General features: G+C 46.1%; 1 protein-coding gene across 3 annotated transcripts; it reads left to right on the top strand.

Moving 5' to 3' along the window:
• Positions 1-4494: 4494 nt before the first annotated feature.
• Positions 4495-25116, top strand: REEP2 (receptor accessory protein 2). Of its 3 annotated transcripts, XM_055719129.1 has the most exons (9): positions 4498-4782; positions 4992-5064; positions 10275-10351; positions 11500-11568; positions 11782-11902; positions 12434-12547; positions 12892-13039; positions 13345-13502; positions 15538-25116. In XM_055719129.1, exons 1-9 carry the CDS (start codon positions 4751-4753, stop codon positions 15610-15612), a joined length of 867 nt encoding a protein of 288 aa, XP_055575104.1. In that variant the 5' UTR covers positions 4498-4750; the 3' UTR covers positions 15613-25116. The 3 variants fall into 3 exon arrangements, with proteins under 3 accessions (XP_055575106.1, XP_055575104.1, XP_055575105.1); XM_055719131.1 differs by lacking the exon at positions 11500-11568 and having other exon boundaries at positions 4495-4782; positions 12892-13064; positions 13376-13502; XM_055719130.1 differs by lacking the exon at positions 11500-11568 and having other exon boundaries at positions 4499-4782.
• Positions 25117-25232: the final 116 nt, after the last annotated feature.

Genomic DNA, 25232 nt, shown 5'->3' with positions numbered 1-25232 from the left:
GTGTGTGTATATATATATATATATAAAAAAAACCACACACAACTGCAGGGGTTTATTTTGGGTTTGTTTTCTTTCAAAGGTGCTTAGCTTTTGCTCGCCGCTGTAGCCTTACATGGTCAGGGGTATTTTATGGTACTTGCAGTGGGCTTCGCAGTCTCATTACAAGCCTATCATGTTGATGCCAGAAGTAACTGTATATAGACTTTCACTACATCCTTTGACAGAGTGGCATGATTAATTATGCTTTGTTTGTAAGTATGTACCTTTGTTAGCTTAGTAATTTAACTGGGCTCCAGAGCCTTTTTTTTCCCAAGAAATGTTTGTCTTCTGTTTACCCCTTTGACCATTTTCATAGCTTCGTAATGCTTTTATGTGCCATTTCACTCCCCTGATGCATCAGTCTTCCACGATGAACAATTTTGGACTGTGGAATCTTTGCATAGGACTTGCTCGGTGCCTTCTGATTGTTCTTGCTCTCTCTTTTGTGCCTCCTTTTTGTGCAGATACCCCATTTTTGATGGAAGATGATTCAAGCTGTGTGCAGGGTTTTAAAGTTTGTTCACCATGCATTTCTGTCATGAGATAATGGTGTTCATTATTCATTTCTGAAACATTCCTGTTGCTGCATTTCTTACTAATGGTAAACATTGGGAGATTTCCAGTAGTGGTGACTGTACCATCTTTCCTGAGGAGCAGTGACAGCTACTGTGGTGCCTGTCACACATACATTCATACGTGGCTGGTTAGGGTGCTCTCTTAACAGGGGCTGTGTGATGGGTCAGTGTAAGGACTTGCCCTCCAGTGCCCAGTTCTATCATGCATACTTCATACAGAGCTTATAACAAATGTAGCCAGTCAAAATGATTATAAAATTAAGATGTACAATCAGTAGTTTTTATCATAGTATTTTTTGGTTGCAAATTCTAAGGGGCAGCTGATATGTTAACTGGAATGTAAACAGATTAAAGGGGACATTGTAAATAAATTTTTGAGCATAGGGAAAAAACAGTTGCATGTCTTAAAATGTAGTTCACTGCAGTCATGACATTTGTTCTAACTGAATGTGGTCTTAGCATTACTGAGTGAAGCTGCACAAGGTAGTGGGGAGGCACCATTTTTGACTATTGGCTTTAAGCTCTGACTCTCTTTTAGCCAGTGTCCTGTGGAACTACAGACAAGTGGAAGCAGGAATTCAGGATTATATGGCTCTTGGCCTGCCCAAGGGAATTTGGATTGCATTCACAATACTGATGCTTGGTGTGTGCTCAGCCATGCAAGGGCATACTCAGCACTGTCATTCAGCAGTTTCACAGAGCCTTCAAAACGTTACACAGGACACGTTCATCTTTTTCTCTCTGTCTCAGATGAAGAGGAAGAAATAACATCCCCAGTCTGAAGATTTCACTTCTTTTCAACCCAACTCCTTCCTTGTCTTGATGTTGATTAAAAATGTAATATTCTGCAAGGGTTACTTTTATAACACATCTTTATAAACTGTACTCTGAGGCAACTGAACCAGGCAACATAAATACGGGAAAAATCAGCATGTAATACATCAAAGGTTGTGATCCACTTGTTCCTCTAAAAGACTGAGCCTCTTGTAGAACCTGAGGATGTGGAATCAAAGTCGAAGTAGAGGAGTTATGTGTCAAGCAGTAACTTGAACTTACTTACAATACAAGTAAGATGAAAGTTTCCAGGCACGGATATTCTTTAAAATTATTGCTGCTATGTATGTGTGACTTCCCTTCTTTGCTTTTGATAGCCCTTCGGTAGTTCTCTGAATTTACACAGTTAAAGAGGTGTCAGCTGACTGCATCAAGCATATCTTGTAAGTATTGCTTTGGTGGGGAAGGAGTGTGAGAAACTACACCAGGTGTGAGCAAAGCATGCATAGCATGGAAGCACCTGCGGACAATGCATCTTACAGGCTCGGGTTACTGGTAAGTAATCTTATGTTCTGATTGTCAGCCTCAGTGTTCTCCCGAACTTAGCCCCTGTCTGTCTGGGATGCATAGACCTGCTTGTGGTCACTCTCTCCTAGTGCATCCTGAAATCTAAAATCAGCCCACAGCTTCCTTTCCTCTTAATTGGCACTGTCTTCAAGATCCCTGTTCTCAGCCTTTGGAAAAGAGCTGCATGCTCCCACCAGGCATTTGAAAAATAACCAGGCAGAACTCTTCTTGTTTTCTCTCATCTCCCTCATCCCCCTCCTTTACAAGAACTTTTTATTTTTCTCTCTGCCTCTATCTAGGCTAATACAAAAATGTTAAAGTGAGTTTCAAGAGCTAGATGTAAGAAAATGCAGCTGCTTCCCCTAGGAAGGTCGCTTCTAACTAAACAGCTTTCCATCACAAGCAGAACAGGTGAAGAAGGGATATGTTCTCAGAATAATTCTAGGCCCTTACCTCCCACGGTGTCAGTTTATACCGTCAGCTCACACTTAAGTATTTTCCTTATTCCTTTTGGTGCTTGATACTCTTCGATGACAATCTGCACCTTTAAGCTTCAGAGAGAGGGCTCCCATTGTCGTCTTCCACCTCACCTTGCTTCCTGAGACCCTCACTTACTCTGCTGAACTTTTCCTGAGGCATTCTTGTGTTCTTGAGCCCTGGCTAATTGCTGTTCCTCTTCATTACAGCAGCTTTGGGTCTGACCTGGCATTGTTCTAAATGTGGCTTTGCTTAAGCTGCTCCGCTTCAGGAACAGTGAGTCTGACTCCCCTGCCTTCGGTCATTCAGGCTGTAATAGATGGGTAGATATTTGGGCACCTATTTTAACCATTTATAGAACACAAATTTGTCACAAGTTATTTCAGCAGTAGCTTATCTGCTAGAAAGGTATACAGCCTTAATTTGAAAACAATCGATGAATTGCATTCCTGGGTAGGTCTTGAGATCCTAATTACACAGCAGTATACAATATTACTAATAACGTCATAAAAAGAATACTACTAATAAATCATTCTACTTTAATTTGACCTGCAGCTGGCTTCCGTTCCAAAAATAGCCCTTGGGTACCCGTAGTTTCTCCTTGTGGGAAGGTAAGTTAATGAATTAATTTCTTGTTCTTCTTTAAAATGTGGGAAGAAATTGAGCTACTTACTGCTAACTGTAAATTGCTAGCTTTAAATGCCTTTCCTGAAGTTGCTCTAAAGCTCGGTGCGCTGCTTAACAGTGAGCTGCCACTTGACACATTCACAAGACCCCTGCTCTACTAATGCTGATGTCCATGTTCTGTAGCTCCTGCCACCACTTATTTCTAATGCACTGTAAACCTTCCACTGCTCCTTGATATAATAAATAGTCTGAAACACTGAAACACATTTTATTTAGGTGCCACTTAACCTGTGTGGCAGTTATTTAGCCCTCCCATGCTCTTCCTATGTTGGACTTGGCCGGTCTCTGAATTGTCCCTCTTCATTTGCACCGTTCGCTCACCTGAGCCCCAACACCTGGTTCACGTCCTGGAGCTGCTGCCGCGGTGGGAAACGGGCAGGGGGCTGCGGTGGGAAACAGCGCTGTGTTGGCAAAGGTCACATGCCTTGGCATTACCTGGCGGGGTAGAGCAGTCAGAGCAGTTTCCTCTTACCCCATTTGTAGGTCGGTTGTGCCGTCCACGGTGTAAATTGTGCAGCCCCTTATGCAATCATTTGGTGGCCATTCATATCCAAAAGCAGACTGTGACAAAATGTTCTTTGTCACCGTCTGTAGAGACATTAGCAAATTTCCATTACATGTAAGAGTTGAAAACACAAATGTTCTGTACTTTTCGTTGCTCATTATACCGAAGTTCACGCATCCATGAGGGAATTCCTCCCCGGCAGCTCTTTGTTTCTGCTCTGACCCTTTGGTCTCCTGCGTTCCCATAGAGGCTGTTTGGCCATTAACGAGGCGCTGCCTTCCTGCGGGATTGTGCGGCTTGGGGTTGGGGTGTGATGGTCGGCTGCGGGGGGTGTTAGGGTTTTTTATAGAAAAATAGTTTTCTAACAATTATTTTTTTTAATTAAGAAGTGGTTTATGTAATGGCCATTTGGGTGCGATCCAGAGATCTGGGCCTACTCAGCCCTCACCTGCAGTGTCTGTCCGGGCCGGGGGGCGGCAGGAGCCGCCCCTCCCCCGCTAACCCCGGCTCTGCCCGGGGGGCTCCGCTCGGCCGGGGCTGCAGGGAGGGGGCACCGGCCCCGCCAGCCCCGCGGTTTCGGGGTCGGGGGCGAGCCCGGGAGCCCCGCAGGGCCAGAGCCCTTGGCCCCCGGGCCCCACCGAGCGGCCGGGGCGGGCGGCGCTGGGGAAGATGGCTCCGGTGGCCGGGGCTCCCCGTCTGCCCGCACCCGCGGCCGGGCCGGCGCCGCCTCTGCAGCTCCCCGCCGTGCGCCGGGCCCGCCTGCCATCTTCCCTCCGCCCCCTCGGCCCGGCAGCCCCCTCCCTCCCCCGGGCTGGGCTGGCCCGGGAGCCCCTTCCGTCCCCTCCCCTAGCCCTGGGCCGGGCGCCCCCTCCCCTTCCCTGCCCCGGGCCGGCCCGGCGCCCCCTCCCCTCCGCCGGGCCGGCCCGGGACCCCCCGCCGCCCCCTCCCCCGTGCCGGCTGCGCAGCGGGGCGGGATGCCGGGGTCTGGCCGCGGCCCCCCCGCTCTGCCGCGCCGGCTCCTCCCCCCGGGCCCCCGGGGCGGGGCCGCGCCTGCTGCAGGAACCTGCCCGGTAGGAGCCGCCTCCCGCCGCCGAGCCCGGAGCCGCCGCCGCCCGGAGCCGCCGCCATGGTCTCCTGGATCATCTCCCGCCTCGTGGTGTGAGTGCGGGGCGGGGGGCCGAAGGGGCGCGGCGGCGGGGGCGGCCCGGGGGGGGCCGGGGCTGCCGCGGTGCTGCCGGTTCTGCCCCGCTGGGACCGGGGCGGGGGGGGGGGTGGCGGCCGGTAGCGGCGCAGGCGGCCGCAGGGCGGTGCCGGGGGCGGCGCGGAGCCCCCGGCTATGCGGGCGCTGAGCCGTCTGTCCCCCGCAGGCTCATCTTCGGCACCCTCTACCCCGCCTACTCCTCCTACAAGGCCGTGAAGACGAAGAACGTGAAGGAATATGTGAGTAGGGGTTCGCCGCGGCCCGGCCCCCCCGCAGGCGCCGGGGGCACCCACCGACGCGGGGGTCGCATCCCGCAGACGTGGCTGCCTTTTACCGGGAGATGCTGGATGGGGCGGGGGGGGGGAGCGGGGGAGACGCTGCCGTCTGGAAGCATCTGAAAGTGCAGGACAAGTTCTTTCCGCTTAACTTTATCCGTACTCCGGTTCGGGGCTGTATTTTGTAGTTTTTTCAGCATCACTGCTGTTTTCTCACAAAGGGCTGAGTAACCGTGCAGGGTGCGTGTGGGTCCCGTCGGGGTGCTGCCCCTGCCCTCCTGCCTGTGCCAGCTGCTGTGCCCACAGCCCCGGGCGCCTCGCAGCCTGCCATGCCCTGCAAGGGGTGTCCCTGGCTGGCCTTGCAGCAATGCAGCCTGCCATCGCCTCGCAAGGGGTGTCCCTGGCTGGCCGGCCAGGTGAGCCGCTTGTCTCAGGGGTCAGATGAGTTTCTGTCTACCTACAGCGAGGAATAACCTGGTGGTTATAGTAACACCGGTGAGTAGGATGCTAGTTGTCAATATTGCGTTGTGACGCAGCCTGAGGCTCCTCGCCCCACTGGCTCCACTCCTCCCTACAGAATGACGCGTCAACAATAAATATTGCAGGATATAGGCCTTTTTGTCCTGTGCTGCTTTAGTTCTCTAGAATTGCCCTGACCTTCCCTATGTGTTGGCTTAAAATTCCACCTGCTGGGTTTGGAAGGAGGTGCCCAGCCGGGGTGAGGGTCTCGCTCGCAGTGCACAGTGTCACAGACCACAGCATCGAGCTGGGTGGGGTGGGGTGGGGTGTTGGCTTTGGGGTTTTTAATAGTGGTCTCAGCAGAGAAGTCAAAATGCAAATGTTCAGGAGGCATGGATAACTGGTACGGGTGTTCTGAGCGAGTGTTGGAGATCTAGTCAAAACTACAGTGAGCCTTACTAAAATTCAAAGTGTATTAGTAATAACATTAGAAACTGAAAAGAAACTATTGGAATAATCGCACGATCCTGTGATTTCATAGTTACCTTTGAAGTTCTGTATGAAGATGTATTGTATCACTATTGCCTTCTCTGGTCTTCCTCTCCTCCTCCTTCCAGTTGTCTGTGACCTTCATTTGTTGCATGAAACGCATATTTTTTTACCCAGAGTTTTATTCTGGCTCATGAGTCTCTGTCACAGAAGGATTGTGTTCCAGTTACAGAATCTGTGTTAACTTTAAGACAGGCTCAGGTTTCGGAGCTTTAAATTGTTTTGCTGAGAACTTGAGGGGAGCAGGGGAAAACCCACACCACCCTTGTTTTTTAAAACAGCCTATAAAGACCTGGTAAATACAGAGCCTTTGAGCCTGTAGGCATTCTTCACAGTAAAAACTTGCTTTTTTTTCTGTGGGTAGGTTAGCTGTTAAGGTATTAAACGGTGTGTTTCCTTGTAGAACGTAAACATTGTGTTGATCGGATTTTCTTTTGGTAGATGTTACTTACACTGCTGTAAGGCTTTCCTAAAGAAATGAGACATGGTACTTGAGTACTGTAAAGTTATCTTAATGATAACATCACTACTAATGACCTGGTTGTAAGCCCCACTAGGGATGATGTGGAGAAGTGTGGCATGCATTTTGGGGTTTTGTTTAATGCTTCATTGATACAGTTTTCTTGAAGTAGATCATTCCAGATTATTGCAGCAGAAACTTTCCTCTTGTTTCTAGTGTCAGTGAAATACTGGAGTTAGTTTAAGAGAATTTATTTGAACTGCTGAAACTGATGTTATATAAATTATTTCTCCTTGAGAGAGCTACATCAGAAATAGGCATTCAGGTGTTGGACTGCCGTCTGCCTAACTCCTTCATCCTTGGAGCGCTTCTTCCTTCTCAGCCAACCAAGTGGAAAGACAGAGAGAGCCCAGTGTTGTTCAACACAGGAAAGGGTGCCAATGTCTGCTCAAACTGCTCTTCCTGGGAAAAGGCAGTGGAAAACCGGAATGCTGTGCTGCACGTTTTGAGAGCCGGCGGTGTCTGTGCACGGCTACTGGCTCACAGTGCTGAAGAGCTAACAGCAGCGTGGGAGAGTGGTCTTACAGGGGCATCTGTTGGTGTGTTGGAGGTTGAGTTGACACAGACGAAGCTACCACAGGCAGTCCGTCTGTGGCATCAGGGTACAGTGAAAACTTACTCTTCTCCCCCACCATGGTATAAATTTCTGACAAGTCCTCAAGCAGCTGTGATGAACTGCTTCTAGTAGGTCAGACTGTTTTAAAGTAATTTCTTTCTTTTTATGTGTCACCTTCAGCTTTGGTCCAATCTATGTTTCAGTTGTGCTTTTGCTTTTACTGACTTTATTTAGGGTTTTGGTGCAAGTTGGGGAGACTATCTACGTGCAGTTGGCTGAAATTGGTGGTCATCAGCTTCAGCAGCAAAGATGTGACTCCTTTTTAATGGATTGAAAAAAATACGGCTTGGTTGACCCTGTTTTTGAAGGTGTTTGTAATCTGTGGATTACAAACATCATAAGGAAAATCTGTAGTTACAAACATAATAATAAAAAAAAAAATAGTGATTCTTCCCCTCTGCTTTCTGCTCTTCTAGTTTCTGATCATCTGCACTTCAGGGACTTCTAGAGCTAGAAGGTGGGTCCTTCTAGTTTATTTAAGAGCTAGATTTCTTTTTGTCTTTGGCTGTAGAGCGTAGGGTGAAGGGTGGCAGGAGAAGACGGAGAGCAAGAGACACGTCCAGTATCAAAGACGTGAGCACGCAGTTTATTTAAATAGTTACAAAGCAATGTTTTCTGTTCTTCTCAGTTCTTCTTCTAATACCCCTGAGCATTCTGTTAGCAGAATGAAAAACTTTACTGAGCACTGAGTTTATGGCTTCATCAGGCTGTCTGCAGTGACCCCTCCTGAGTGGCATGAGCAAATTTCTGTAACCACGGTAGTTTTCACTAAGAAGCAGCAGACATTGTAAGTTCGTTGCTTTGTATTTAATGTGACAGTGAATTCACATCTAAGCGCAGGCATGCTGAGCCATGTATGAGACGGTCAGCTGGAGAACAGTCAGCACAGATCACTTTCTGAATTCTTTAATCAACTCATTCCTAATCCCCTGGATAGAAAAGTACCTTCTGCACATTTTGTCATCTTATTATTCAGAGCCTTTTCCAGATCTTTCATGAAGATGAGCAGCACGGATCTCAGCACTGAAGCCTGTGGGATTCCACTGGTAACTTTCCTTATTGTGAGAAATGGGCATTTATTTTTATCCTTTGTTTCCTCTCTTTTAAGCAATTGTTAGTCCTCAAGAGTCTCTTTTTATCCTTGACAGTTTCTTTGAGTGTTTATTTAGGCCAGCTGGAAACTCTGTAGGAGCCCCCTGAACCCTGCCTGTAAGGGAGGTGCTGGAGCAAGAGCCTGTGGAAACCACATAAGAATTCTGTTACGTTTGTGAGATTTAATTTATGTCTGCAAAAAACATATACGTCATTATGTGATACAGATAGCTACGTTTCTGCTAATTGCTTTTATTAACATTGCTTTAATTTTACCTAATAATGAAGTAAGATTTACTGGTATGTAGCTTCTCTGAAATCTCTTGCCCACTGGGGTCCCCGTTTGCCCCCGTTGTTTTATCAATATTCACACACGTTTTCATACAAGGGCTGCATTGAAGAGTTCACCGTGCATTGCGTAGAGTTGCTTTAGAAGTCGAGTGAATGACACCTGGTCCTGGTCCTGTCCAAACAGATGATACAAGGAGAGAGAGAGGAAAAAAAAAAAAAAAAAAAAGGCAGGAGTGTACCATAAAATACAAGTTTTGCTACTTTCTGCTGTGAAAAAAATTGCACAATAAAGTGGAAATAATTTGGGCTGCTAACCACTATTTTCAAAACCATCCACTGTGTGAGCAGGGGTGGAGGAAGCATAATTTTATTGTTTAGAAAGTTTTGGAGGGTCTTTCAAGAACAGATCGGCAAATTTTCCAATGTGTGCAAGTGTGGGGAAGTACCTGCTTTTATAGCTTCATTTGCTGTAACAAAGACTATCACTACTCTGTTCATGTAATTTTAATGTACGAATTAACGTGTGGATTTAATTTGTGGAATTTATTTGATTCAGTTTAGTTTTCCTTTCCCATTCTTGATGATACTAGGAGTTTTAAGTTGCTTTTAGTAAAGACTAAAAAAAGCTCTGAGCGAAGACCACTTCTTTCCACTTATCTGCCAGTTACATTTATTATTACTTCTTAACAGCATAGAAAACTGGCAATTTCCCTTATACGATATTGGCTCTTTGGATTTTGGAAGTTTTTGGGTAGCAGGTTTTATAATTCAACTGATTCCTTTTCAGAAACAATTGGCCTGTAGCTGAGAGGCTTGTTGCTACAACAGCAGTGTGTGTGTGGTGGGGGGGGGATTATTTTGTTTGCTTTGACAGAAATACCTACTGCTGCAGAGAGGGGTGAGGAAGGAGGGAGATAGACGGTCAGGATACAGGCGCACTGTAGTAGCACAAAGTGCACTCTGTAAATTCTACTCGGGACCGTAAACAAGGAGATCAGGTTCATGTGGCATGTTCTTTGCTTTCTGACCTCTCATCCTTAGTCACTATTTAAAAAGAAGAGAAATGCTCATGTAATTTCTGGTAGTAATGATTAAGGCAAAGAATGCTTATTAATGAGTTAGAGAAAATACCATATCTGTTGATTTGTGGTTTTGGTGTTGGGTTGTTTTTTTTTCTTACACACACACACACACCCCCCCACACCCACACCCACCCCCCAAGAAAAATCTTTAAATCAAAAAAATATAGGGCTACAGTTGAAACTAAACTTTTGCGCATGTGTGTATATATATATTTATTACAGTAATCAGGATATATGAAAGACTGTAACTACAAGTGAACTGCTTACTCTTCACATAGCTTATTTGGGCCCTCAGCACTGTTGTGTCACGATGTTGCTACAGGGCGTGCGTTCACGCATGCCTCTGTATGCGTTTGTCTATTTGGAGCACATAATCCTACATGTTTTCCCAAACTATAATGTACCGTCTGGTATGTGACCCTCTTCATTAGCAATTGATTCTGTATGCCTTCTTGTTGTTGGATTCATCTTAATGTGTGGAGATGATGAGTCATTTTTACTGAGAAGGAATTTCACTCTCTTCCTGGTTCTGGTGGATGTCCATTGAGTGACTGCTCTTTTGCAGGTGAAGTGGATGATGTACTGGATTGTGTTTGCCTTTTTCACCACGGCAGAAACGCTCACGGACATTGTTCTTTCTTGGTGAGTTCCTTGGCGACATTTTTTTTTGGTTGGTTGGTAGTAGAGAGGGGAGTAGTGTCAGGATGCTAAAAATAAACTCTCCTTTATGAGTGTTCAGTCCCTATGAAAGGTCTGCAGATCTGTAGATGTTGTGGGTAGTAGCTGCTGTCTTAACTGTTTCATCTCGTATACTTGCAAACTATTAAGATAAATACACAGTATCTGTAAAAGGATCGTCATGAGATAAAATATTTTTGAGAAGCTGTTAATGTGAACTGATAAAGTTTGAGAAATGGCCTAAAAGACACTTAAAAAAAAAAAAAAAAAAAAAAAGAAAAGGCTGGTGGAAGGAAGGGACCTGTTTTGCTTTGCCAGCCTGTTGTGTGGAGGAGCAGATCAGGTGTCCGTGCTCTGAGTGGTTTTTGCTTGAGGAAGTTCTCTTTCGCTAGCGGGACTGGGGTGGCGTGGAGCCGGGGGAAGCAGGTTCTTAATCCTTTCAGTGCTGTGTGTCATGCTTGGCAGTGTGGAGGCCTCCAAAAATGACAAGTCACCATTACATGTGTTCAGCCAAACCTTTGGAACAGGGTGTCTTCAGCTTCTTCGTTGCTTTACTGTTTGAGCTTTGCATACACCTCTGAAAGAATACTAGCTGAGAGCGGCATCTTTTAAAGAAATACGAAACGGCTACACATGCCTTACAAAAGTGCTCGGCAGTGTTGCCTCTTCCTGCATAAAGTTTGAAAAGCAGACAAAGGTGTCAAAAGTACAAGAGCGTTGGCTTGTTCACCCACTTCATGGACCACAGAAAACAGGAGTCTCCTGCTGCTAATAGAGGCAGCAGGAGGTTTGCACTGCGCTGTTGCAATCTCTGCTGCTGCTTCCCAGAGTCTTGACTGGGTTAGGGCTAGAGATGAAGGACTTACACGCTGCCTCCTCTCTTGCATTTACACTGATGCTCCTTCTGTGTTGTATCCAGGGAGTGTACCTGCGGGAGGTGTCAGAAACAGCCATCAGCCCTAGCAGGAGCTTGAGATTTGCTGAGATATGTAGTTGAAAACTTTTGAAAATGAGAGGGGAAACTAATGTCATATTAACATCCAGTGGATACTCTAAACAAACTTCAGAATGACGAGAGTAGCTATCAGATTTGTAATTTGGTGTGTTTGCAGGGCTGAGAGATGCCCTGTTTATGGAGTTTTCATGGCTATGGATGAAAGACTAAATGAGACTCAAAGAAGGTATGTCCTAGGATTCCAAAGAGGGTTTTGCTATTCTGACCTGATATATAGATTCTTTTTGTTTCTGAGCCTTTGTCTTGCCTTTGCTCTTTCTGCCTGTGCTGCTCCCTACCAGTTATCTCCATCTGTCTCTGTGCTGATCTTGATTCCAGTTCTCCGTCTTTCTCTCCCTCTCCCTCTCTCTTTTTTTTTTTTCTTCCCTCTTTCTCTCAGGTTTCCCTTTTATTTCGAGCTGAAAATCGCATTTGTGATTTGGCTGCTCTCCCCTTACACCAAGGGCTCCAGTGTCCTCTACAGGAAGTTTGTGCACCCAACGCTTTCCAATAAGGAGAAGGTACTTGCTCGTTGTTAGAAGGTAGCGACGTGCCCGGGAGCTGGCTCGTGCCATGGGACGTGCCAGTTGTGCTGCTGCTGCTGACATGAGCGGGTGTTGAATGGTTCTGTCTCTGACCACGATGTCGTGCTGCAGCTTACTGAAGATTGTAACATAGCCAGTAGTTTGCCTAATGCTTAGATAGCATGTTTGGCTAACCCAGCGTCATGAGCCCATGTAGTCACTGTCAGTGGTTAAGCTCTTTGAATCACGATAGCAGCAGCATGTTTGGTAGCCGTGCTGGTTTTTCACATTGTCAGTATAAGCAACTGCATTGTTTCAGTTGTTGCAACTTGGAAACAGCATGCTTTAAGTAAAAGTTGCATTTGCAGAGCTCTGTGTAAGTAACAGAGAAACTGCAGTTATGTGGTCAATGACAGCCTGGAAAAAAGCATCCAGGTGAGCTTTGGGGTTTTTAGGGTGATGGTGGGGAGACTTTGATCATGTTTGCTAATGAGGAGCTAAATGCCATGTTCCACATTGCCTTCCTAGGAAATTGATGAATACATTACTCAGGCTCGTGACAAGAGCTATGAAACCATGATGCGAGTTGGCAAGAGAGGGTTAAACCTTGCTGCCAATGCAGCAGTTACTGCAGCTGCAAAGGTAATGCAACACCTTCTGTAACTCCCTAGCAATTTATTTTTTTTGTGCCAGCCATCGGTGCGATGGGTCTGGTAGGGACGCTGGTACTTGCTGGCACCTCTCCACTGTTTCCTTGCACTTAGTCCCACCCTTTGACTTAAGAAAAGTGGTGGGAGAGTGGAGTGGATTTTGCTTTAATCTCTTACCTGTTGATCTTGGGACCATACTTTTTTTTTTCCCCTTCTCTGTTTTTTTCAGAGCACCCTAGTGGGGAATAGGGCACCTTTCCTCTTCTAAATGGTCCCACGTGAGATGGTCCTGGTGGAGGCGAGGTGCCCCTGACCCTTGTTTTTATGTCCTCTTAGGGCCAGGGAGTGTTGTCTGAGAAGCTGCGCAGTTTCAGCATGCAGGATCTCACTCTGATCCGGGATGAAGATGCTGTGCATATACGAAGCCATGAGCCACAGGTGCACCCCTCTGGTGGGAGTCTTCTTGAAACCATTGAGGATTCAGGTACAGAACACCCTGCTAGGCCATTGTAGGAGGCCTCATGTGGGGAGCCAGGAGGGGAGGAAGGCTCCCCTGAGCTTCTCATGCGTTGGGTCGCAGAAAGGCTGCAAGATTCCAGATTATCTGGTAGGAGTTGCATTGCCTTCCTTCATCCCCTCCCATCTACTAACACATCTCTGTACTTTATGGATTATCCTTCTTAAGGATTGTTGACATCCCCCTTTCATGTGGTCCTTCAGGATGGTCTGTTTTAGACTAAACATGATCTTTCAAAAGTATTTGCTAACACTTTTTCCCATACTCCTTAGCTTCCTGTTACTCCTCGGGAGAGGAGAGCAGTGTGGCACAGAGGTCTAACGGAACCCCGTCGGAGACCAGGACAGACCCGTCAGATGAAGATGCAGGAGACAAGCTTCCTAAACGCACCCAGAGCCTCAAAGCGCCTAAGAAGGTGGTGAAAGCTGAGGTGAGCTGTGTGTAGATTACTCCCAGCACAAACACTGATTTGCGAGCTTTGGTGGAAGGCTCTGGCTTCGTAGTCACGGTGTGTTTAGAAGCTGTCCGTGCAGACGGGGCTGGACTCTGCTAGTTGGGCCCTACGTGGGCTGACTTGCCGTGTACTCGCTGTACCAGCCTCTAGCATTTGTACTTCTATCATGCCTGTGAGACCCTGGCAGAAATCAGGAGCCAGCTTGGCTTTGGTTCAGGTTTTGCGTTGAAGGGTGCAGCATCGGACACTTCTGACGTGTTTTGTTGGCTCTGTCCTCAGACTGTAACAGACAAGAAAGAATATTTAATGCTACCGTGACGTTTAGCGCTGGGACAACCGCTTTCCCCTCATTTAAAATGCAGTGGTTCTGTACCCTCTTAGGTCTTCCTGGACTCCGGCGTATTGGATATGGGGAAGATGTAATTTCCTCCTCCGCACCGCTCCCCATTCCCCCTTGCCCCAGGGTTTTGTCTTAAAGTTTGGGTGACTGGTCGTCATTGAGCTGTCCCCTCCATATGTCCATGTGATGATCCAGGATATTTAGAGACATTCAGATGGGAGGCGAGTTGCCTGTATTCTTATTGTAAAAACACCATACATGGAAATAAATGCAGCTGCATCCGAGAGCCATTTTAGTTTAACAATTATTTTTCAGCTGTTGGTGTCTTTTGTAGAATGTGCCTTTTGAGGTGCTGCTTTCCAGGTTTTTGCTCTTACTCTTAAACTCTTAAACATTTCTTGTGGTTCAATTTATACATGGTAAAATGCTTCTCCCTTTTTGTGAAGTTGGGGTCCTATTTGCTTGATTCAGCTTGGACTCCTAATTTTATTTTTAATTTTCCTTTTAAGATAGAGTGCTCTATGACTGACTCACATTGTTGAGCTTTTCAGGCTAAATATTAAATTGGAGGAAAGTATTGCTTAGAGCATCACTTCAAGTTGTACCGTTAACTTGATTTTGCCGTGTACAGGACAGGACACCTCTGGGTGTGATGAAGATGTGTGTAACAGAACTGTGGAAGAGCTGAGGTTGGAGGGGACCTCTGGAGGTCACCTGGTCCAACCCCACAGCTCAAGAGAGGCCATCTAGAGCCAGTTCCCTGAGTCCAAGCCCAGATGGCTTTTCACTATCTCCAGGGGTGGACGTGTAGGTCTGAAGATGCATTTAAAATCAGCCTGGATCTGTTTTAAATACCCAAGGCTGATTTCTGAGCTGACCTCCTCTGTTTTCTTCCCTACCATATTAGATGGCAGCAGGGAAATAAGAGGAACAAAATCTGATTCCAAGCTTCCTAGTGAGGAATTTTTAAAATGAAATTGTGAGAAGACAGTAATGCCCGTTCTGTGGTGTTTATTGTGAATATAGAAATTCTGATAAAGCCCTTTGCAGGCATGTTGGGTTTTATGCTCAGTCTGTTTAGATCTTTGGTTCAGATGCTGGAATTGCCAGAAGTCTTTGACTGAGATCTCCGAGACTGCCCAGAAGGGCTGAACACATCATAGATCATATATGCACTCCTCTTTCTGATCTCTACAATGAAAGGCACTGGAGCGAAGCGTGCAAACTAGTTCAGGATGTTCCCACGTCTTTCAGAGCACAGCATTTGGAATGGCACTCCAGAGGCAGAAGAGTTGTAGTAGTGAAGTGTTATGCGAATGCTACCAGTTGGAAATATTGCTGTGTCTAATCTTCTGTTGAGACAGCTGATTTTACTTTATTTAGTTATTATACAATAATATATTATATATTGATTTTATTATCACGCTTGTCCTGTTCTAGAATGTTGTTCTATCCAGGTTGCTATTTGATGGATATGCTCAGTGTGATCTGTTTGCTAACCAAAACCAGATGGAATGGTGAAATCGCCTTTTGGAAACAACAGATGACATGGACAGGGGCGTCATCGCCTTGGAGTTGTTCTGCCCTGGTTTTGCTCTTCATTCTTGTGTCTTTCTGTTAGACATTTAGGTGTTACAGTAACCTAAGATGCCTCTTTTTCTTTCTTCTCAGCTTCCAGTAAGAGGCGTGAAAGCCCGCCCTAAGAAGAAAGCTGCAGGCTCTTTTGCTTCTGGCGAGTCATCCTAAGGAGACCTCCCCCTCCCCAGCACCTGTCTCTGTCCCGGGATTTGCCTGTCGCTTTCGAGGGGAAACTCCCCAAAGGAAGGGAGCTGAGATTCATGTACATAACAGATACACTGCTTTGTAGAGCTCATTCCAAGGCAAGGGGGAGGCTGGGATTCAGAAAATGGAGGAGAGGATACATATCCTCAGGAATTTTCTCCTTTTCATCTGTTTGTTGGAGGGGATGCTGATATGTCTGTACATAGCCTGTTGCTTTGGAATTCCCACTGTGTAACCCTAGTTGGGGAGAATCTTTGCTGGAAGAACTGACTAGGGTTAGAGACATCCATTGCACAGAAGCTGGAAAAATATTAGACACTGGAGTTCCACAGGGGTGGGTGGCTCCCTAAAATGTCTTCTCTTGCTCTGGGTATTCTTCTGCAGCTGCGTGTTGTTAAGAGGTGCCCACCATGATTCATCCTCCCCAATGGACTGTACTCGTTATGTCCATCCCCTTTGACAAGGTGACCGAAATGATGTATGCCGAGTGCTTTTGAGCATACAGGACTAGCTCATGTGAGGAGTGTGTTAAATTCCCATTACTAGTACTGGAAGATGAAGAGATTGTTCTTTATTTTCTTTTTTCTGGAAGGTGAAGTGAGGAATTGAAAAACTGACTAATTAAGAAAATGTGCTGTTGTATGCACATGTGATGGAGTAGCTACAGGTCTCTGTACGAGTTAACTGCTGAGAAGGAAAGTTGGGCACCTGTAAGATTTTGGCTCTTTTGGAAGCTGCTTGGATTTTGTTTCAGGTTCAGTTGTTCGCCTTGATTCCTGTGAGAGCATCCGTGAGGCGGGTTCCATGCAGAGCTGGCCAGGAGACTGTTGCTTTGCCATTTAGCAGTTGAACTCCATGTTATCCTGATGCTTGTTACTATGGACAAATTCTTTCATTCTGCCAGGTGACTGGGGAAAATCCAGCTCAATATAGTCTGCAGTCATGCCTGAGAATTTCGGAAGCCCTTGTCTCTCAGCTTTAGGAGATCCAGTTCTCAGGGCATGAGAACTGACAAATAGCTAATGTATGAATTTTGCTAATTCCAGGATTCCGTTTATGGTGGGGGATAAAAAGCGGGGAGCAGGGCACAATACAGTGATTAATTAGTCCACTTGCTTGATCCTGCTGCAGCCCTTGCACAAATTTTGTCTGACTATGTGCCATGTTTATCAATGTCCTGAGAGTTGACCAACCTGTAACACTTGGGACAGAGCTACGCTGAATGTAGAGTATGGATTGTGGGAGTGAAATTGCAGTGCTGCAGAGAAAATTCCCATCGTGCCAAGCCTTACTGGATTCTAACCTGTTGAACATTGTTAAGGGGAGATCCCCGCCGCGTACACGTGCCAACAGGGTCGGTGGGAATTAATGAGATGAGGGTTCCTGTTGCCGATACCTGTCATGGGGGAGCACTGTTACATGGGTGTCTGAATGAATACTCATGGTCTTAATGTTTACTGAAAGTAGTTATCAAAGGAACCAGGCTCCTCCGCCCCTGCTGAAGACCGTTCTTAGCGCTAGGTGCAGGCATTCGCGTTTGCCCACATCTTTTGCTGTCGCATTTCTGAAGTTATGGTGGATTCTTCACAGAGCCCAGTATTGTACCACTGACAGTGTATAGAAGCACTTCTGCAAGTGCATTCCACAAGTATTTCTGTCCTAAAGAACAGCCTTTCAAAAGTTCGTGAAGTTGAGGATTAGGACTGAATTTTTTCTTGATTTGCATTCTCTCGGTGGCAGATTTTTATGAATTGACCAGTTATTTTAGGAAACCAGTTAAGCTGGGTTTACCTTCATTTGTAGCTTTTCAAAAATGAAGTCTTGACAGACCATGTCAGAAACTTGCATCTTGTCAGAAATACTCGTCTGAAATTATCCGCAAGGCCTTATCCAGAAGCCAGGAGAAAATCCTTGCTTTGGCTTTGAGTTCTGAATTTCACAAAAAAACCCAAGTATTTTGTCCTTTTTAGTTTGTTGGCAAACATTGAATACGTATCTCACTAGTACATGCAAAGGCATGTCCTGAAGCAGGAGTTCTTTCTGTTTCCAAAGGAAATTCCTCTTTCTATGAGAGGGATAAAAATCTTTACTGGTTGTGTGGAAGACGGGGTTGTGAGGAATTGCTGTCCTGGATTTTACTGTACTGAGCAAGAGAGAACCATTATTCTCTATATACCAAATATCTCTATGACCATATTTCTTGAAATATTTTTTTAAAACTAAAAATTTCCATAGCAAATTATTTACGTAAATCATTGTGAAGGACTTGATTTGGAAGCCAAGGACTGGGTAGTCCCCTTACGCTGATCTTCTTGCCCTTGCCTTGTGCGTGCGTTGTGATAGTCTCGGAGCACTCGGGTTTCATACAGTGACTTTCCAGAATGTTTTCTAGAATCGGTTCATTTGTAGTAACTTCCTGCTTTGAAGCATAGGAAGAATTTCTGAAGACTCAGTTTCGGGATTTGGATTGACCTTTGTCTTCCTGTGCTAGGTCCTGTGCCAAGTGTCTTTCACTTAGCACTGATGCTCGACGTCGGTAGCCTGTGGGCAAGTACGGGCCAGGCTTAGCCTGGCTTTTGTTGTACAGGGGAGTTAAATGACTTCTGGCTGTAAGAGAGTCTGGGGTAGAGTCAGGGACTATTATCTAGTCTGCGATATGAAGCTGGTAATGTCAAGCAGCAGAACTTACCCAGAGCAAGAACAGTGTCTTAGCATGGACACGATTTTCTTCTTCCAGTACAAACGTGGCTGCTAGATTGTGCTCTGCTTGATCAAAGCCTCTGCAGATCTGCCACCACCCACGTGACCTCTTAGTGAGTTTCTAGATATAGTTCAGCATTGGATGACATGGTCTTGCGCAGAAATTCTCTTGTTAATGAGAACGCTGAATGTGCTGTTTTGATAAAATGCTTTTATCAGCTTTGTTCAGTGTTTTCAGCAGGAAATGCTGGAATGTAGTTTCTCTTCAGTGTCATCTGTGAGCTTCATTGTGCAATTAAGCAAATGGTTAAATCTTCACCTAGCAATAGAACCCCTTGTGTTCAGTAAGTGTTTATAACCCTTCTCTAATATGTCTGGGCACAGAGGGGAAACTCAGTAAGAGAAAATGATACCTGGAGGTGGGGTGTGGAGGGAGTGGTATGTTTGTGTCAGACTTTGTGTGCCTAAAAATTAGCCCAAAATACCTGTACCATGAGATACAACGTCAAGCCATGACTACCTTTTGGAAAGAAATGTACCTCCATGCTTTGTAATACTACAAGTCAGAGTTCGGCAGTTGGAAAAGTGTGAAATGTGGTTTCCCTTCTAGAGAAACTTAACAAGTTGCTGCACGAAAGGGAAAAATGTTTTCTTGCTTGGCAGTATTCTCCGTGGTGGGTAAGAAATAGGAAAATATAGGGCAGACTGCTGACAGGTTTTAAACCTTAAGCTTCAGCTAAACATCTTAATTTCTTACTGTTCTTTATCAGGTTTCTGATTCTCCAGCCTTACGTTTCCAAGGCTGGGGGACTGATTTCTTTTAGACTGGAGTAACTTCCTTGGTGGGAAGAGGGTGTATGAGAGAGGGCGATGCTGGTCTTCTTGACCAACACCTGACCAACACCACCAACAAGCAAAGCTTGTTGCAGGGAAGCTGCATCTTCCCCCGTTGCAGTGCATTGCATTCCATTCACTGTCCTTTTGCAGTGCTGGGCTTTCTTTTTTTATACATCCCTCTTGGAAGTATGACTCCCTCACAGTATACGGCCAAGTAATTTCAGCCCTGAAAAAGCAAGATTTCTACAGAACCCCCACTTGCCAGAAATTGTTCTGTATTTTTTGTCATCTTAATCAGCAGGAAATATAGTGCCTTAGGAGGAAGGTGGAATAACTGTGGAATACTCTGCTGGTTCTTGGATCTGCACGTTGCATTGTATCAAGGAGGCTTGCACATTAACTTGAAGTGTTGTCGTACGCTTGAGAGCAGCTGTGGGATTGAGCTGAGTTTTCCTCTCTTGTCTTCCAGGCTTGCATATAATGCTGGAAAGTGTGGCTTACTGCCTAAGGGAGAAATCTAGGGGGTAAAAAACTCATTTTCTTATCCTTTCTGATGGGGACAGTGTATTGTCACATTGCTGTGTCTCTTGCTGGGGAGATGATGAATCACATCTCCGTGTGATTCGGTACTGCAGCTTTTCTTGCTTTACCCACTATGAATTTGCAGTGTGCTGCCTGGCTGGAGTGTGCTGTGGTGCTGCTTTCTGAGTCGCCCAGTAAAGTCAGGTACCTGGAAAACCAGCAGGGAATGCTGAAGCTGTATGAGCTCATAGAATCATCGAGTCCTCAGAGCTGGACCACTCTGGAGGTGATCTCGTTCAGCCTCCCTGCTTGAGCAGGGCACCTAGAGCAGTTGCCCAGCAGCTCCTGGGTGCTCTTTGTGGTCTGGAGCCTGCTGAATCTAGTGTTCCAGACCTGGAATGTGCAGAAATGCATACACTGCAAGGGGCAGGGGGGGGGTGTGCTTAGTGCTACCGAGGAGAAAGGATTCCTGGTCACCTTACATCTGGAATCTGGCACTGTTACAGGACACTGTAAACATAACTCGGTCATATTATTTATAGGTGGTGTTAAGAAGCCTAGAGTCTTCAGAAGAGATCGTAAGAGGTGGACGGAGTAACTTGTGGGAACAATTGGTTTGGGCAGTAAATGGAGACCACAGACCTGCACAGCAGCTGAGAACCTGTTCTGTGCGATAGAGTGGAAGATGGGCTGCGTGCCAGAGAGTTGGCCAGAAATACTGCTGACTTTCTGATCCTCAAGCAATACGTGAACTCTGCACCCTACAAATTAGAGCCTGATTTCTCTCTTGCAGCACTTCTTTCAGCGCCTTACCTTTCTGAGCTCGGCTTGAGCTACATGCATTAAGATGCCTGAACCTTTCATCACTTCAGAACAATAAAATTTCAGCGTTACGTCAGCGGGCAGCTGATGTGCAGGGAAGACCTGGTGAACATCGAGTACCTCACATCACTTTGTAGTAGATATGTTATGGTGGGAAACCACCAGCAGGGAGCTCCAGAGGATGCATTCATCTGGGAATTTACCCCACCACACACAAAACGTGTGGTTTTGGGTGCACCAAATGCTGGGCTTTGCTGCGCTTACATACACAGCTCTCTGTGGAACCCCAGAATTTAGTGTCAGAATTGCCAATGCTCTATTTCTGATGAGAACTGGAACCAAAATTATATAAAGTGAAAAGAAACAGTGGCAAACTGGTGGGGTTTCCTGCAGTTTTGCAGGTAAATCTAGGTCTTTGCTGCTTCTTTGCCTAAAACCTTTCCGTGAACCCCTTGTAAGCAAACAGTTCCTTGCTCTGTTCTTCAGCTCCTATCCTTTCATGACCCAGTTATGTTTCTTATGTGTTCACTTACTAAGCAAGGGGCTACTTCCATTTTGCTGCCTGTGACATGAAAAATACTGCCTTCTAGAGCCGAAATTTAGCCTTTTTCCATTATTTAATCCTATTGACCTAGAATCATAGAGTGGCTTGTGCAGCAGGGGCTGAGGCTGGCAGCCCAGGTGGGGTCTGAGCATCTGTTGCCAGTAGCAGTTTGACACATCCCCCTTTTGCAGTGGGTTCTGGCTGAGGTGTGCTTGCTGCGGAGCCTCGGGGCAGCGGCCATCTAGTCAGGTAGTGTTGGAAGTGATGTTTGTGGGAAGGTGGCAAGGAAGAGTGAACTGTAAAGGAGCAAGAGTTCAAGTCTTCTGGAATATGTAACTGTCTGAGACGAAAGAATTTGTGGCAGCTGTAGAAGTGCGTTGCTGTGCTGACTTGCCGAGGGTGGGTGTTTGGTCGTGTTCTGTGCAGCAGGTCAGGGAGGAGAGTCGGGCTGGGTGGCAAGCAGATAAAACTGTTACATGCAAGGGAGCTAAGTTTTTATCCTAAGTAATGCTTAGTAACTTAAGAAAAAGGAAGTTGGAAGATTTTTGGTGGCTTTATAAAATAGGAGGTAAGTTATCTGGATCCTCGAACACAGTATTGAATAAAGCCTTGTCTATTCGGGCTGCTGCCGTTTGGGGAAAGCACTGAGCTGGTGGGCTTTCACTTTGGCTCCTCTACTAGACTATTTGTCAAATGCTGTGAAAATCACAGAGATACAGAACATTTTTATTTTGACATGTTACCATGAGTTCTCAGGCATGCTGAGCTGTGTGTGGGACAGTGTTGGCTGAATGAAAACCCGGCAAGAAAACAGAGAAATGGAGGCAGCTCTGGCAGGATGAGGATGACTGAAGGACCTTCCTTGAGTGCAGAAATCAGAGACTGAGCAGCAACGCCTGGTTTTCATTCAGCATTTTCCTGACAAAGTTCCCGTTAGCACAGTGCTGATCTGAAGGCACAAGGGAGGGTTGTGAATTGGTTTTTGTCCACCAGAGGGTATAGGCATAACGTAATGTATGTCATGAGAGCGAGCAGAGGCTTCTCCGCTAGCGAGGATGAATGTCGGTATTTGCTGTGCGTGGGAGCGAAGGTCCAGCCTTAGGGTGGGGGATACCCACACCCCCCGGCTGGGGCTGTGATGGAGAGGTACGAGGTAATGCTGCCGTTAAGACGGAGCTTGCCGGCCTTTCCAATCCAGCCAGTTCCCAGCCAGGCTTGCTGAGGCAGTACCGTGTGAGGGCAGCTGTCCTCAGGCCCCCTTGCTGCTGTCCTCAGACCCCTTTGGTGGCTACTCCAACCACCTCCTAGCCGAAGGAGGTAGCTCTCTAAGTGGCAGTTCCCAATGCCGTTTGCAATTAACCCATTTCTGCGTGTTTGTGTGTTCAGTGGTGTTGCCCTAATTGATACTCTGAATTTTGTGGTATTTTCCAGTAGGAATGAGTAGTTTCTTTCAGTTAGATCTATATGCTGTGAAAATAGAAGCAATTTTAATCTAAAAATACAGATGTCTCCAATGGTTCCTATGGTAATTTGTGACCATGGCAACAGAGAGTCAGCATTCTGAAGAACAGACAGGTTGGTTTGGTTGTTTTTTTTCTTTGTCAACAATGTAATTAGTAGTGCAAGTGTTGCAGGAAAAGGCACTGACTTTATTTCTTAACTGTACAAGATCATGTGGGCACAAGGGGTTTGGATGCTGTCTTGGGTGCGGTTTTGATGGAAACGCTGATGCGGTACGGGTTGAGGGGCGTAAGGGGGGTGACAGCCCGGGGGGCAGCCAGCAGTCAGCAGCTACCCCGGGGCTCCCTGCTGGCTCTGGCCCTGCTCAGCACCCTCGTTAATGACGTGGGTGATGGGGCAGAGGCACCCTCACAAGGCTGCTGGTAAAGCCAAACCAAGGGGTGGCCGGTGTGCCAGGAGGCGGTGCGGGAAGCAGCGAGAGGAGCACGGAGTGTCTGACCTTGCATCTCAAAATACATGGGAAGCCTGACGGGAGCATAATGAGACAGTCTGAGGTGCTCTCTGATGCTGAGAAAGAGGAGATCTTTTATCTGCAACGTCATAGATGGAGACTTACAGGCTGAAGAAAGGTCCAGGACATGGCAGAGAGGTTAGTGTAGGAAAGAGAAACAGAATTTAGAGTAGGGCTGGGGATTCTTTATTGTCAGGCTTTGTATGAAAAAAAAACCAAACCAACTGATACATTTCTGCCCCATGTTTCCATCGTATGGTCAGGGTTAAATAAACAACATAGTGCTTTCAGGCAGGTGCTAAATTTCAACTAAAAGTTTTGGATTGCCCTGAGGTAACTGTGACGCCAAGAGCATGTATTGCATTATAGGAAACACTTAGTAAGGATTTAAAGAGTTACATTTATAAGAAATTAATATATTATTGAGGGAGGTACAAATGGGCTCTCATGGCCAAGCCTCATATTTAGTGACCACCTCCCTGTGCCAGCATGGAGCTAATGTAAAGGCTCTCCGCTAGCAACGCTCGGTGTCAGTTTTATAAGGAAATGTGCTGGATATAAGTTTAGCCAAAGCCAAATCACAGAATTTTCCAAGCTTTCTCTTTTCCCCAGGCCCTGTTGGGGAATCTAGCAACTGAATGGAAACTGCAGCATTGCTGCTGCTGCTTGCTAGTCTGAGGCAATGCATATCTTGAATTAAATAGAATCTAAACTGCATTGAAAAGCCATTTTTTGTAGAAGCCAGCTGTTGGGACCATTCTGTTTGCTGCAGGAATACTCTAACTGATCAGTGGAGCCACTGTAGTGCTGCAAGGCTGTTACCCCAGAAGGGGAACATGGAGAAACCCAAACAGAAGTGGGTGGGCTGCTGCAGCCTCCATCCCCGCTGCTTAGGCTGCATGGTGGCAGCCTGGAGTTCACATACATACTGGAAAAGCCTCTTACTGATGCCATCACCAGTTTACCCATGCTCTGAAGCATGGTGGTGTGAAATGACTGAGTTACTGGGGACTTTGGCAGGGGAGAGGGAGTTGTTTGAATTCTTTCACTAGTTTTTGGTAGTCGTTCAGAGTCTGGTCGCTTGCTGCAGTATGCTGAGTTAAATGTAGGAACCCTAAGGCATCCCAAGCTCTTGTTGCGCTTGCTTCGTTACCCAGACTCTTTCTGGGTATCTTTTTTACATTCTGTTTTGCGAAGAGCACTAAAGCATATCATGTATTATCTCTTCGATATCTTGCTGTTCTACTTCCCTTTATTTTCTCATATCTCAAAGGTCCCGTTGTTTTGCTTCCGTTTTTTCCCAGAGCGCTATACGAAAGGCTCTACCGATGCAGATGTGCTTTCATTCCACAGGGTGGCAGCTGATCCTTATTTCCCTTCTTGGTTATTTAGACATTTCTGCTAAAAGCAGCTTTCCTGGCCAGGTTTTCCTCCAAAGCCTAAGGGTCACGAACCTGTAAATACAGCCCTTCTGTCGGGGTTAAAGAGTTTTTGGGAAAGCTTGTTGCATGGTGTCTACTCGGGCTGTATCTACTTGCTGAAGATTGTAGCAGCTGACAAAATGAAAACAAAAAGCATCATTCAAGGACTAAATTTTGAATATTACATATTGCTGCTGTTTTGTGGGGGTCTCTCTTGTAAGCAGTGCTGCAGGCACAACACAAGCGTGTGGTGGCACCTCCAGACAGAAGCTGCTCTGGTGCAGAGGCTGAGTTACCGATGGGCTGGGGGAGAGAGGCTCTGGAAGTTACTCATTCACTTTTTACTTCCAGTTTATTTTGACAGATAAATGTCTCGGATAATTTTAATTGAAATTTCTTTATGTCATTGTAATAGGTTTATGAGTTGCAGGTATGGCTGTTCTTTGCTATTGCGTTTACATGGTTTCCTCCCACCCTGCCCCAGTTTCTCATTATTGATCCCTGTGAATATTTTTTGCTAAAAGGCTGCTGTTTTGTTATCTTCTCAGTCTGTGCTCCTCAACTGCTTTAATTTATCTCCATACCTTTCTTATGTGTTTAGTCTTCCGCCTTTCCCCCTCTCCGTTGGTGAATAAAGATATGACAATTAACACAGTGTCCTGCTGTTTCTGCCGTGTCAGAACGAAGGCAAGTTTTGAGAGTCTGGTTTGTCCTGGCCTTGTTCTCTCACTGAAATGTTGCCTCTTGTTAGGCTGTGCCCACTTCC

This window comes from Falco cherrug, chromosome 8, assembly GCF_023634085.1.
Source record: "Falco cherrug isolate bFalChe1 chromosome 8, bFalChe1.pri, whole genome shotgun sequence".
In the NCBI taxonomy this organism is placed as follows: Eukaryota; Metazoa; Chordata; class Aves; order Falconiformes; family Falconidae; genus Falco; species Falco cherrug.
This window is presented reverse-complemented; position numbering and strand designations above follow the sequence as displayed.